The sequence below is a fragment of the Saimiri boliviensis genome, chromosome 4, assembly GCF_048565385.1.
Source record: "Saimiri boliviensis isolate mSaiBol1 chromosome 4, mSaiBol1.pri, whole genome shotgun sequence".
In the NCBI taxonomy this organism is placed as follows: Eukaryota; Metazoa; Chordata; class Mammalia; order Primates; family Cebidae; genus Saimiri; species Saimiri boliviensis.
In genome coordinates, this window is record NC_133452.1 from 9,013,316 (window position 1) to 9,028,607 (window position 15,292).

At 42.4% G+C, this 15,292-nt stretch overlaps 1 protein-coding gene across 4 annotated transcripts in view; it reads left to right on the top strand.

Moving 5' to 3' along the window:
* The window catches only part of PRKN (parkin RBR E3 ubiquitin protein ligase), a 1,400,491-nt gene that overhangs the window by 1,176,505 nt on the left and 208,694 nt on the right, over positions 1-15,292 (top strand). For all 4 annotated transcript variants that reach the window (XM_074397175.1, XM_003933783.4, XM_074397176.1 and 1 more), the window contains one exon: positions 12,543-12,692. In XM_074397175.1, coding sequence (XP_074253276.1) covers positions 12,543-12,692 — 150 coding nt within the window. The remainder of the gene's footprint in view (positions 1-12,542; positions 12,693-15,292) is intronic.

The following is a 15,292-nucleotide window of genomic DNA, read 5'->3' on the forward strand; positions in this document are numbered from 1 at the left end:
ATTCTGGTTAATTACTGACCTCATTACAAGAATAGCAGAGACTGATACCTGCCCTATAATTTATTGGTATGTGATTCCTTTCTGTTTTCATTTATCTTTAGTAGATGCCTTGATTTTTTAGATTTGGATTAAAAAATAGACACTACAAACCATTGCCTTCCCAAAATAAAAATGAACTCCTTAAAATAATACGTTTATATTAGTTTCTTGGCCCCTTCTCTGATCTGTGTTCACAATTGATATTCATAAAGCACCTTTCAATACTCCTTCCCCCAGTCCAAATTCTTTGGCAAAGACATTATTGCATTGTAGGAAGTAAAGTCACTCTGAGGTTCTAGATGAGCCCTACAGAAATGAGGGGTGATGTCGGGAGTCCATAAGGTTTTCAGGGCTTTTGGACCAGTTGCATTTCAGAAGTACCTTCATTTATACCAGCTTCCTCCACCTTAGGTTTAATCACCAAAATTTCGTAGAGATAGCCTTCATTCATTCAACAAAAATGTACTGAATACCTTCTCATACTATTATTGTGCTAGTGTTGGATAAAATAGTAAATGAAGAAGTCACAGTTACTGATCATAAATAGATGGTAGGATGGAAACAGACAGGGATGTTCACCTACTTTAGATGAGGGGTGGTGGAGGAGCCCTGAGACCAAGTGTTGAGGGGACACCAGCTATTGAAGGAGCTAGCATTATGGGAGTTGGCAGAAGAGCATCCCAAGCAGAGGAGAGCACATGTCCGGTGCCCCCAAGGAGGTGAAGAGTTGCTTTATTCAAGACACTAAATCAAACCAAGGTGGCTGGAAAATACTGAGAAGGAGGGCCAGTGCCAAAAGATGAAGACCATCTGGACCATGGATGCTAGGGTCAAGCGTGTGGGCTTTGTTCTGAGTTCAGTGGGAAATCCTGGAAGATTTAAGCAAGGGACCAGCATTATCCTAGTTACATTTTGAGTATGTCAATCTCGTTGCCATATGGACAGGCTCTGGATGAAGACAGTTGGCAGAGGAGACAGAAGGAAGTGAATATTGAGAGGTAGCATGCAAGGACTTGGTGACTGGCTGGCTGTGGGTCAGGGAGAGGAAGTTTGAAAGTTCTGTCTGACTGAGATGGGTAAAATGGGGAAGGTGAGATCAGAGGCATGGGATGCGAGCTTCAGTTCTGAACACGCTTGCTATGCCGGAAGCATGGAGAAGGAAATAAGTCGGGACTTGGATGTGTGAGTGGGAGCTTGGAAGACAGAAAGACCTAAGGTCCAAGATAGAGAGATAACTTTGGAATTACTGGCATGTAGAGGATATTTTAAATCCACAGGGATTCTCAGAAGAAGCCAAGAAAGGAGAGACCATGATTGATGAGCCTTAAGGAACACTAACGTTCAGAAATCAGGCAAAAGAGTAGCAACCAGCAAAGGAGACCAAGAAGGAATCTTAAAGAAAGTAAAAGAAAATTCAGAGCTGTATGGTGTTGAGGAAGCCAAGGAGGCGGATCTTCCAGAGGAAGAGTGGTGGTTTGTGTTGAATGCTACTGAGCGGTTGCAGAAGATGAGGCCAGGGAGTGTCCTTTACCTGTGGCGCTGTGCAAAGATCACGAATGACCATAATGAGCAGTTTTGGGGGATGCTTAAAGACAGGAGCCAGAGTTTTATGAGATGAAGAGTGAACAGAAGGGGAGGCTAATTCCGTCTAGTGGATTTTCTATCAAAAGAAAGAGAAATGCAGCAACCACAAGACAGTTCTTTAAAGATTGAGGGGCCAGAATTTGTCTAACACTCAGAGGGAGGATTCCACAGAGATGAATTACTTGGTGATTTGGGGAGATCAGAGAACTGAAGAAGGGAAGTACTTTGGAAGGCAAGAAGGGCCCAGGTCCAGCATAGATGGAGGAATCGGCCCCTGGCAGGAGGAAGGCCACTTTTTGTGTTGTGAGACGGGCTGGAGCGGGTGGGTGCAGGTGCAGGTGTGTTGATAGTTGCCAGGAGGCGAAGAGGAGAGATGGAGATGAAGGCTCTATGAAGGCGGATGTCATTTTTCACTGCTGTGTCTTCCTGATCTGTTGAGCACATCAGGACATCAGCCATGGTTCCTCTCTTCTCGGTGAAATGTAAAGTATGTTGTCCAGTGAATGGCTGGAGAGAGGAGGGTCCTACCTACGTTGGTCTTAGGAACCAAAAAATCGGTGCAACTCCAAATAAAAGTAATAAATTCATTCTCTTCTTCTATAACTACTTCACTTACTATCTTAATTCTACTAATTATCGTAACTATTACTAACATTTATAAAGATATTTGTTACCCTTGCTATATAACAACCTCTATCTTTTATGCTTTTGTAACTATCTCATTTCACCCTTTTTACTTCAACCCCTTTTTTGGCGGGTTGAGGGGAAGAGAGAAGAGAAAACGTCACTAGAGAAACACAATACAATCTTGAGGAAGTTGTAAATGTGCATTTGAAGTTTGTGGCCAGTTGTTTAAGAGAAAGCCGTCATGCCGTTGTGTTCAGCTGTGGGGGTGCTGCATGCCTGGGGAAGGTGGAGGTGACATTTTCCAGGCCTGGGATTTTGCCATCGGATAAAGAGGGCCACGGAGATCCGTGTTTTCCAGGCATTGCTTCTGGCAGTGGATGATGGAAGCTGTCAAACCAGGAAGGAAGGTGGGCTTGGAGCGGCCCATGGCTGGAGAGGAAATGTGGGGCCAATTAATTAGAAGTCTTAATGAAGTTTAAGAATTTAAGCAATGCTCACACTTTAGCAAGAGATTTGGAAAGAAAAGAGATGATCACTGAAATTGGGTTTTCACAAGTGGTACAATTTCTCAGGATGACAGGGCCTGGGGATAGACCATGAGAATGGAAGGATGAGAAAAAGGTCAGCAGGATGAGAAGATAACACAAAGAATATGTTGATGGTGGCTTATTCATACAGGAGTGCAAGTCCCCAGAGTGATGGCAGGAATCAGAGCAGAGGTGAGAACAGCCTGAAGCTACAGTCTCCCAAGAATGAGGGCCTGTGTCCAGGAGATCAGAGGGCAGCGGTGAGGAGGTGAGGGTGAAGCATGGGTCTCAGAGGAGTGGTGGGTTTTTCAAGGGAGAGGAAGCCCAGGCGTTTAGGGGCATCGTTAAGGAGCCGAGAGACAACCAGCTTCACCTCTGGCCTTGAAGGATGTGAACATGAAAGGAAAAGCAGCCTTCACTTAAAAAGGCAGCAAGGGAGGTGAATCCGTTTCAGTTAAGTTAGTGTGGACAGGAAACCTTTCAAAAGGCTGCTGATACAGGGGAGTTAGTTTATCATGGAACAGGAATTCCAGGGCACTCAGGAAAAGGGCTTGGGAGAGAAGGGATACGTAGAAATTGGCTGATATTAGGAAACGTATGAACCCATTTGGGACTCGGAGTTTGGGTGATAGGAATGACGGGCAGCTTGAGCCTCTGCTGCAATGATGCAGGGCCTGAGGGGTGCATTGTGATGATCTTTGAGGGGATGTAGGTGGACATCCAGAGCACCTGGCTGTTCGGACCTGTGCTCAGGTGTGCCTTGGCATTGAGGCAGCTTCTTGGCCTTCGCCCCAAAAGGCCTCCTCAGTGTTAGAGGCTTGTCCATTTCAGATATTTATAAATATGAAACCATCTAATACAGTCCAGAAGATGATTTTTGAAAATATTTTGGATCATCCACGTTCTAGTTAGGTCATTAAATGCTCAGTGGAGCTAACCCATTTCGCTGCCCCCACCGCCATAGCCTTACACAAAACTTCCAGACAAATGGCATGTCACCCTTCCCTCAGAATCACCTACACACTGTCACAGTCACTTCAGGACTGGATGAAGAGCTGCTAGAGAATGTGCAGAAGGAAGAGAGGTGAAAATACTGAATTCAAGAAAAGAAAAAGGCCAGGAAGGAGGATGGTGGCAGTGATCTGTGCCACAGCTCATTTATCTGGGGGACAAGGCTCTTGGATTTTCGGACTAACAGTGCTACCTAAAGCTTTTTCTCTGGGACGAGAGCAAAGAGTGAAATAATTTACAGCCAGACAGCCCTGCTGTTTGCAGTGCACTCCATCAGGAAGGGGTGCTTAGTGGTCCCGTTTCCACAGTCTGCAGGAGCCTCTGAAGTCACATCAGCTGCAGGAACCCTCGTGAGGAAAACAGGCTTTGTGACCTTCCCCTTCCAGTGGGTGTGGCTCTGTGTCACACATGGAGAGGAAACAAGGAAGCCAACTGGTTTTGATCTCTTTTCCAGAAGATTCCACAACCACTAGAAATTGAGATGCTTTTTGGCATTGGGTCACCTGAAACATCTGGAAAAATGGAAAATTCACACATTGTACTTCTGGATATGGTCTTTTGCTTGTTTTTTTTTGTTTGTTTTTTGTTTGTTTGTTTGTTTGTTTATTGGGTTTTTTTAAATGTGTCATTTGATGTTACCTTTTTGCATTTGATTTCAGCCACCTATAGTTTTTTCTGTGCAATTAACAAGATCCCGCCCTTTCTCGAGCCAATTCACTTCATCAGTAGCTGACAGATGTCCAGGGATGAAGGATACATTATTAGCAACAGAATAGAGAGTAAAAACAGCAGTGTCGTGGGGCCACCACTTAGACTGTCACAGACGCTCTCAGGCTAACTACCCGCAAATGAAAAACAAAAAAGAAGGTGAAGATTACTGACAATCTAAGGAGTGCTTCTTTTTTGGAAAAAAAAAAAAAAAAATTCTAATGCATGTAGAAAGTAGGACATTTTCCACATAGCAAGGATAAATGGCTAAATCATAAGCTGATATTCTTCTACATAGTTATTTTACTTTTTTAATCCAAAGAGGAAGTTCTATAATAAACTATTTTTCATTTGTTTCTAAAAGAAAAGGAATAGTGACCTGATTTTTTTTTTTTTTTTTTTTTTTTTGAGACAGGGTCTCACTCTGTTGCCCAAGCTAGAGTGCAGTGGTGTGTGTGCAGCTCACTGAAGCCTTGAACTTCTAGGCTCAGATGATCCTCTCACCTCAGCACCCTAAGTAGCTGAGACTACAAGTTCATGCACGATGCCCAGGTCATTTTTTTTTTTTTTTACAACTTTTTGTAGAAATGGCATCTTGCTTTGTTGCCTAGGCTGGCCTCAAACTCCTGGTCTCAAACGATTCTCCCACCTCAGCCTCCCGAAGTGCTGGGATTGCAGCGTGAGCCACTGTGCCAGACTGAATTTTTTTTTAATAAAAGGGAATAAGAGAAAGAGGTAGCTGGGCATTGTGGAAAGCGTGGTCTTGAGAGATTCAGCCTGAGTTCTAATGCTGCACTGTGCGTTTTCTGCCTGTGTAGATGTCAGCAAAGGATTGCACTTCTCTGTGGCTCCGAGGCCTCATCCATCACTTCACAGAGTGAACAGAGAATCAACTGAGCAGCAAAGTGTCGGTGCCGTGGTTTGGTACACAGCAGTAGCTCAGTGAACAGAAGCCTCATCGGGATCCTTCTGCTCTAGGAGGGATTGAGGGAAAAGCCTGTGGAGGGAGTCCCCCGGATGATTTTGGCTGAAATGTAACAAAAGCTAGAATTTATGGAGTGGTGTGGGGAAGCAAAGGAGGCCCAAGAGCTGTACCTGAGTGCCCCCAAAAGGATACTCTGGGAAACACCATGACAGTACAAAATCAACTTCCTTAGCTGGGAGGACCTGAAAGGGGACCACATAGTTCCTGGATGGCTAGCAAGCATTGACTCATTCGGACAGAACATTTGTCATTTTTCTCAGACTTGAGTTTTACCTAGGATTCCTGTACCTCACATTTCTTGCAGTTTTTAAAATTAGATTCCTTCTTTTTTTCTTTTTCTATGAAAGCCTGCAAATTAAGCATCAGAGTGAAGCAGCCTGTCCTCTCTTACAGAGAAGAGGCCTTTTGGATGGTCTTTCAGTGGTAGGGGATGTTCAGGCTTGATTCCTCCATAGCCACACTGCTCAGGTGACCACCCCTGTTCCTTTAATGTACTTAACATGCAGTCAACAGCCAGCAAGAAAGGGGAAGTTCACCGGCCCTTCTGGGGCTTGAACTTGCAACCGTTCCTTCATTGTAGAACACTATTCTACCCAAATCCAGGTCTCCTAACTGCCTACAGACCAACAAAATACAAAATCTATTTCATTATACTCTCCCATGGCCCATTATTGAGATTCTTAAAATGGCAGTTTGTTGAAACTTCTATGAATTTTATGCTTTAAAATGAATACTTTTTGTTCTTAAGAGAATCCATGAGCATACACATAAAGACTGAATAATTTCCTCCCCAAAGAAATAACATAGAAAATATGGCAGTGACTCAAGATTCTACCTATGTAACACATACTAATGAAATGTTGTCTTTGCTACCATCTGATGAAATACGGGAGGGAAACACTTACTGCTTTCCTTAGGTGCAGAGTAGTATTCTTTGTGAATGTTAACATTTATTTTCAAATATTTATGCAAATATCGCGCCATCAATTCAAAATTATTTTAGTTATCTGTCTTCGGATTATCCCCTTTATGAAAGCATATCTAGAAATTTGCAAACTATTTTTAATAATAGCTTAAAATTGTCAGTATAGTTTGACATGTAAATATTAGCATATCTACACACACGCAGATGCTCACTGTGCATTCCATAGACAAAACATGCATGAGTGATTTTTAGATAATTTCTTCTACTTTTGAGCTCAGTTGAGGGTGGACTCTATATAAACCCAGTTCACATTATAAATTAATCACATTCCTCCAAGCTGGTTCTGTTTATAAAATGCTATTCAATATTGATAAGTAAAAAAAGCCCTTGAAACTAATAGAAGAATATCGTGGGAACCGGGCTTGTGCCCTTCCACCAATTGGGATAGATGTATTAGTTAGTTACTTTACCATTATCAGAGAGATTTACTGAGATAAATAAGTATTCTGTATTACTTAGTGGCAGCTGGTCACAACCCTCCATCAATGCACTTTCAGCTTTGTGCCAGTAAGTAGTTTAAAGGATCTGTGGAAACTGTGGATCATATCCTGAAGGTAACTAAGTAAGGACCTTTGCTAATGATATGTAATTACATGGCTAAGTTATTTCCTTAGTATATTAAGCTTTCTACAGATACTAGCATATTCTTTGTGCTAGGTCAGTGGTTTTTAATAAATGTGAATTTTTCATTTTGAAAAGTAATACTTTCAGTCGGCATATTTCAGGTATTGTGTGTACTTTTTAGTCATCAGAAATTCGTAGGCACTTATGTTAAAATATTTATCTTCCTTTAAAAAAGGAATTGTATGCTCAAATGCTCTTGAGTTTTTCATAAACAGAATAAATACAATAATATAATTTTTAATAAATTCCCTAGCTAATGAATAGAAAGAGGGACACAATTTTAAATATTCCATCAGTATTTGAGACCACTATGAATGCAGTCAGCAGAATTTCTAAATTGTTACTGGACACTGTCCATAGATTAACTTCTTCCTAGATAAAAGCTATTCTCATAGTAATAACATTACCTAACAAAATTAAATAGACTTGATCTGTAGTCAAATGAGAAAATAGAAAGTTACTTAAGAGCAACTTATATGAAATCATTATTTATTTAGGTAAAACAATCCTGAATCACTGTTAGTATTTTCCATTGCTATGATTATTTTCCATTGCTATTGATTATCTTCTTAGAATTCTTCACTTAATTATCGCTTAATGGAGTTAGAGCTTATTACTTTTTTTCTATAATTATTTACTGTCTTCAAACTATTGACAAGCTATGCCACACTCAGGGTATGTGGATGCAAAAAAGGATAGAAGAATGAGTGCAAAAGTTATAATAAGGTCTAAAGGGCTCGGAGCACTTCAGGTCTCATGACCCACCAGATTTCCCCAGCCAGAGGCCTCTCTCAGGACAAAGCCCCACACTGAGGCGAAGCTTGCTCAGAATAGAAAAGAAAAAAAGGAAAGAAAGAGTCCAGTTAAAAATGGGGTAACGGAGTTGTGAGGTTGCAGAAAGGAAGATCTCATATTTTTGAACACTGCCCCAAACACCAGAACACAGAAGTCTACAGCTTTTCTGAATCCTACCTCTTTGTAACGTTCCAGGAGAACTAATTTCATGTGAAACTGAGCAACAGCAAAGAAACAAGGTCAAACTCCAGCAGTAACGAAGCAAAGTTCAGTCCCAGGCAAAGTTATTAAAATGAAAAAGTGAGTGAAGAACAGAATAGCATCATTATGGACAATGGGAGAGTGCCCCAAATCAGACGAAAGTAAAATAGCCTTTTCAAGATGAACCAAATTATTAAGAAATTACACATATACATACAATAGATGTTGTCTTAAAAGAAATAGAAAGTGAAAAATGAAGAAAATTCTAAAAACACAAAGAAAAGTTTAAAAGGGAAAGAGGGAAGGAGGAAGAAAAAAATGAAAAGAGAGGAAGGGGTAGGGATCGAAGACAGAAGGAAGGAAATCAGCTGAATTGGATGAAGCCTATAGATCAATTATCGGTTTATAGGGAATAAAGTATCAAGGTGCATTATAAACTGCAACATTGGAAATAATCAGCAAAATGAAGACTGGGAAACTTTATAGGTCACATGTCCTGCTTTCTTCCACAAATAAATTGCAAGGAAAAAAAGACAGCGGAGGGTGATGGACTGAACAATATGCCTTTAAAACAGACAAAATGAACTGTGGTGTTTAGAAATGAACCTTGAGTGATAAAGAAAACAAGAAAGTGATTACAACTTGGGAGGCCTAGGCGGGCGGGTCACGAGGTCGGGAGATCGAGACCATCCTGGCCAACATGGTGAAACCCCGTCTCTACTAAAAGTACAAAAATTAGCAGGGTAGGGTAGCGTGTGCCTTTAGTCCCAGCTTCTTGGGAGGCTGAGGCAGGAGAATCACTTGAACCCAGGAGGCGGAGGTTGCAGTGAGCCGAGATCACGCCATTGCATGCCAGCCTGTTGACAGAGCAAGACTCTCAAAAAAAAAAAAAAAAAAAAGGTGTCTTTTAGGAAGGGGTGAAGTTGTTAGATGAGAATAGATACACAGAGGGTTGCAGGGGACCCTGGTAAAGTTCTGTGTCTTGGCCTGTGTACTGTTTAAAAAGTTGGCCACTTTATAATGTATTAAGCTCTACATTTGTAAGCTTTCTAATTCTATGTGATATTTACACTAAAAAAAGAGGTTTTTTTTGTTTTGTTTTTTGTTTTAATGTGGAAAGATTTGGGCAGATCAAGACAAAAAGGTAGGTTGAGCAGTACAGTGGTACAGAGCTGAGGCGGAGGGGCTTGGTGGATCACCGTGAGATCATTCGGTCATATGCAGGAGGTGAACAGAGCTGAGGCGGCGGGGCTTGGCGGATCACCGTGAGATCACTCACGGTCACATGCGGGAGGGGAACAGAGCTGAAGTAGAGGGGCTTGGCGGATCCCCATCAGATCATTCAGTCATATGCAGGAGGTGATTGAGAGACATCCTGCTTCGTTTTCCCAGTCCAGCAAAACTCCAACCAAGCTCAAGTCCAGCATCCTTTCTACTTTGATTTGCAGCTCAGTGTTGGTACAGAGAACCAGAAGACTGCTAACGAGTTTTCCTTTAAATTCATCATCTCTGACCTCAGGAGGGCCTGGGTGCCATCGAGCGGTGATGCCGACTTCCTCTGTCCTCCTTCCTTCATCACTCATACCTTTCCGCTTCCTCAAATCCCAATGCCCCTCTGCCCGTCTGCACCTGGGCCAAAGCAATCAGCCTGGCCTCCTTTCCCTAAGAATGGCTGCCTTCCCTCTGAGGGCCCACCCCTCCACACATCCTTTAGATCCCCTCCAACCTGCTCAAGGACAGAGCTGTTTCTCTGGCTTCTCATCTCAATCTTGCCTTCAGCATAGTGTCGTACCTTTCTTTCTCCGTTTTCAGAAGTCCTTTACGACCCCAGAGTCCCCCGAGTCCCCTCCAATGGCCACCCCCATCTCTGCTCCCCTTTTCAGGCAAACTCCTCTTAAAAAGTGTCCATTCTGACTTCTTTGGATTCCTCTCCTCCAGGTTTTTCTGGACTCCACTCCAAAGGCTTTTGGCTCCATGACTCCACTGAAATCACTCTTGTCGAGACCCCAGTGGCAGCCACACACTCAGCTCTAACCACACGCATCATGGCAGCCTCCTGCAGACGTACTGTTCCCTTGGCTCTCGGGACACCTGGGTCCTCCTGAATTCTCACCTGCCTCACAGGCTGCTGCTCCTCGGTCTCCTTTGCTGTTTTCTCACCATCCCTACCGAGGTTGGATAATCACATCTAGCCTCATAACGCAGTCAGGTTGTCATAGATCCAACCGAGTGACAGACGTTACTAATAATTTCAAGGATGCAGGTAATCCCGAGATACAGGCAGGACCGGGAGACATTCAGGTCGCCGGTGCGCCTCCTCAGGTCCTTCCTTGGTATTTGGGGAAGTGCTGTAGGCAAGGTTTATGTATGAAGCCTCTAAGAAATCCGTGCAATAACCACTAACACGCAGTCTCTCGGTTACATAAACTCTCTCATCATTCATGACATCAGAACCATCTTCATTGTATCCTCTGATAATTGCACAGCTTATGACACTGTCCAGAGAGCCTTACCCCATAAATTCACAGATTCTACTTCGTCTGTCATCCAAACTCTTATACCACTTTTCTAGTAAACACTGCTGCATATGTGTGCCATTCGTTTACAAGGAGACCAGATCATCTTTTTCTTTCTCTCCTGGGGCCAGAAAAAAATGAGAAAATGGATTAGAGGCTCATGCTAATGACCAAAACGTATATCTGGACCCATGCCTTTCCCCTAAACTACGAATTTATTTATTCAATTAGCTACTGGACATTTCGACATCACTATGTAATAGCGTATCAAACTGAACATATGCACAATAGATATAATGATTTCATACCTCAATTCCCTACACACACACACACACACACACACACACACACACACCCCTTTCTTCTTCTACAGTTGTCCCCACACGCCACACCTCCGCCCCCGTCTCCTGTGTTCTCAGGAAACAGGGAAATACATTATACACGCGCACTTGACGCCTCTTTTTGTCACACCATGCATCCAACCTGACTGAAAATTCTGCAATTTCTCCCTTGAAATTATACCCAGAATTCAACCACTGATCCCACCTCCAGCACTGCCTTCCCGGTTCAAGCCACTGCCATCTCGTGCATAGATGTTGAAATCAGCTCCTACATGCTTCTCTGCTTCCTGGTCCACCCTGGCCCTCCAGAGGGTATTCCGAACATAGTAGCCAGGTGGTTGTCTTTAAAATATTAGTCAAATTATGTCACGCCTCAGCTCAGAGTTCTGCAATGGTTCTGGTATGTTCCAGAATAACAGCCAGGGCTCTGAAAGCAGCTGTCGGGGAACTATATATTCTAGATCCTCACGAACTCTCCAACTTCACCTTCTGTTTTTTCCCTCCTTGTTCACTCTGCCTTCGCCCCAGTACCCCTCTTACTGTACCCTGAACAACCAACCACATCAGCACACTGGGGCTTAAACACTTCAGACACTTCCTTAAACACACCTGCTTAGTAACGCCTCTTTAAAACTGAAATCTCTACCTTTTTTGGAATCTCTTCCCTGTTGATTATTCTCTTCCACACTTCGCACCAGTGGAAATACTAGACATTCTAACCTCTTGGTACTATTATAGTGCTGTGGATGAAGGCAGAGAACTTTGTTCATTCACTGCTGTAACCCCAGCCCCTCAACAGTGCCTAGAATGTAGTAGGCTCTCGATAAATGTTGCATTATTTAATTAATAATTGAGCAAATCTATTTGAATTGATCTGAGTTTATATTACAAATAATGTAAGAAGCCCTTGAAAATGATCTGGTGGAGTTTGGAATTTATTTACAGGCTGGGGAAACCATTAAAGGAAATTGAGCAAAGCAGTAGCAGAAAGAAATGAAGTCAGGGACACAGGCAATCATGCTTTAAGAATAATGATAAAGGGAAAACGTGATGCTTTAACATTAGTCTTCTAGCTCACTGGTACTGTGTGGGCTGCCAACAGTTATGAGGTAGAACATTGGGCCGATTTTCAAAATAATCACAAAACCTTGTTGAAGAAATGGTGGAGGCATGAAAATATATTGCTTTATAGGATTGATAATGATGTATGATAAGTGTTCATTTAATACGTAAATATGTTCCTTAAAATACATATGAAATGAGATTGTTGAAATACAGTTGGTAGAAGTAATCTCATAAAACATAAAACTTTGGAAAATCTGTTTTCTCAAGACAGAAAAATCAGAGTAAACTCACAGGTCTTGCCAGTTGAATTTGGTAGACTTTTTCTACGTTAAACCCTACCTTGTCCTCCCGTATCAACCCCCGACACTCTCCCTCCCCTTACACACACAGACACACACACACACACAGACACACACACGTACATGCATTATTTTACTGACACTGGTTAAGCAAGAAATATAAACTGTCAGCTCCTGACCCTTTGGTTGAAATATACAGTCAATTTGAAAGCTCACTCTGCTTTTCTGTTCAAAGTACAACCGGTACCAGCAGTATGCCGCGGAGGAGTGCGTCCTGCAGATGGGGGGCGTGTTATGCCCCCGCCCTGGCTGTGGAGCGGGGCTGCTGCCTGAGCCTGACCAGAGGAAAGTCACCTGTGAAGCGGGCAATGGCCTGGGCTGTGGGGTGAGTACTGTCCGCCCCTCTGGGGTGTGTGTTCCTCTCCTTGTTTGCTTTTGCAAATGGGCTGGGATTTTATTTTTATTTTATTTTCATTTTCCCTTTGGAAACAGACATCTTTGAACTTATGTGTAAGAAAATAGGTTTTAAATTCCTTTATAGGACTCCAGATTTGAAAATGTTATCTAATTTATTTTGGGGAAAAAAGTTATATTAAGATTTTCTGCTTTGGTTGCTTATGGAAGTATTGACTTTAAGATGCTGTGAGCCACTAGGTCAGACTTTTAAACTTTTCTCCCAGCACTCAGCTGATTCAGAGCAAAAGTGTATTCTTTCTTCAGACTTGCCTTTAAGTAGACAGGAGTGAAGGAGAAAGAATTCTCCATCAGTGACGTCTTAGTGGCATTGTTTGCCTAAGTATTTCAAGAAATAAAATGAAGGTTAATATGGAAAACTTGAAATGTTATTGTGTCATAAAAATCATTTTAAATAGAGATGAACAAAACTAATGGTGTCTCTTACGGAAGCAGAATAAGAAACATGAAAAATGTTTGTTCTAAGAGGTGAAACCATGTGTCCTGGACGGTTTCTTAAATGAATCTATGGCCGCAAGCTGATGGCTCGGAGGAGAAAGAAGCGTAACTCAAAGACAAAAAAAAGCTTACTGAATAATAGGTTAAAGTGACAAATGGGTAATAATCCTGATACTAAATTTCATGCAGCCTGGAAAAGTAAGAAAGTCTATGTGCTTATAAAAGTCTATCGAATTTTGATGGGAAACACTTCTTTTAAAATTGGGACTTCGCTGGGCGCCGTGGCTCACACCTGTAATCCCAGCACTTCAGGAGGCCGAGGTGGGTGGGTCATGAGGTCAAGAGATCGAGACCATCCTGGCCAACGTGGTGAAACCCCGTCTCTACTTAAAATACAAAAATTAGCCGGGCGTGGTGGCATGCGCCTGTGGTCCCAGCTAATTGGGAGGCTGAGGCGGAAGAATTGCTTGAACCCAGGAGGCAGAGGTTGCAGTGAGCCAGGATTGCGCCACTGCACTCCAGCCTGGCAACAGAGCAAGACTCTGTCTCAAAAAAATAATAACAGTAAATAAATAAAACTAATAAAACTGCAACTTCATGAGGAGTTTTGTGCAAGAAGGAGCACAGATAGCAGAGGTGTACTAGCCAGGCCTGATTTGGGGCTGAGCACTGTAAGTCATCTAGAAATAAATTAGCATTTGTTTTCCTTAGTAAAGCTTCCTTTATGCCATGCAGTGGGGCTCACGAAACTCTGGGTTGAGCAATGGAGTAGAGAAAGTGGAAGTTGAAAAATAATGAGATACCATGGTGCCTAAGTGATACTTCTGGGTTCATAATCGTGATTGCATTAGAATGAAAGCTCAAGTGATGTTTACTCTCCCTGGAGATGCTGGAAATCAGGACATGCTCTCCAGCTGTAGTCGTCATCATATGCTGAATACCCTGCAATGATCGTGTGTGGCCTCAGCAGGTTGCCAACCTCTGGGATCAGAATGCTGGCAAATGTTATCTTTTAAAATGAGCTTTTAACGAATTGTTCTTAACGACTGGCTAAATTGTGTGCTTCTGCCTGCTAATTGCCTACTGTGGTTCCATCCTCTAAAGCTGGATTTTAAGATTTTAACCTTTCTTAGGAGGTAGAGAATTTCGCTGGGCCATCTTTTGCATTTGGTTGTTGACATTGCTTTAAGAATGTTGAGGAGTTTATGTAATGTGAAATCTTGAATGTGTGTATCTTTCCTTTTTTATACAAGTAAATTGTAAGTAAATAACCTACATACTTAAGCTCCAAATCATGGCAAGTTATTTTAGAAGTGAATCAAAATGCTGCAATATCTTTGGATTAAAAGAGTTTGCAGGCATACTTTACTTAAAGGAGGATAGCTGTATTCTCAAGGTTTCTTTCTCCTTGGGAAATTCTGGGTAATGTACTTTATTTGAATTTGTTTTGTTTTGTTGGTTTGGGAGGCGTGTTTGTCGGTTTGTGTATTAGTTATCTGTGAGTGCATAGCAACTCCAAATTCTAACAATTTAACGTGATAGAAATGTATCATCTCACAGAGTTTCTGAGGGTCAGGAATCACCCATGAGTGGCTTCACTGGGTAGTTCCGGCTCAGGGTTCCTTCTGAGTTTACACTTGGGTTGCAGTTATCTGAAGGCTTAACTGGGGCTGGAAGATCCACTTCCAATGTGGCTCATTCACATGACTGTTGGCAAAAAACCCTCCGTTCCTCACTAGCCATTGTCAGAAGGCCACAGTGCCTAACCACGTGGCCCTTGTCTTAGGCTGTTCATCTCTATGATGGCAGCTGGCTTCCCCCAGAGCAAGCAGTCCAAAAGAGAACAGTGAGGAAGCCACAGTGCCTTGTAGGACCAAATCCCCCACTTTATTCACTAGATCCAGCTCACTCTCAAAGGGAAGGGAGTTGGGCTCCATCTTAGAGTGTCAAAAATTTTATGGACATATTGTAAACCACAGCAGTTTGCAATTTAAAGAAGCTGAAAAAAGAACAGAGAAGTGATTTTCTAAGGGATACACTGGACTGTTTGCCTTCCTTTCCCTCCCTGTCTTT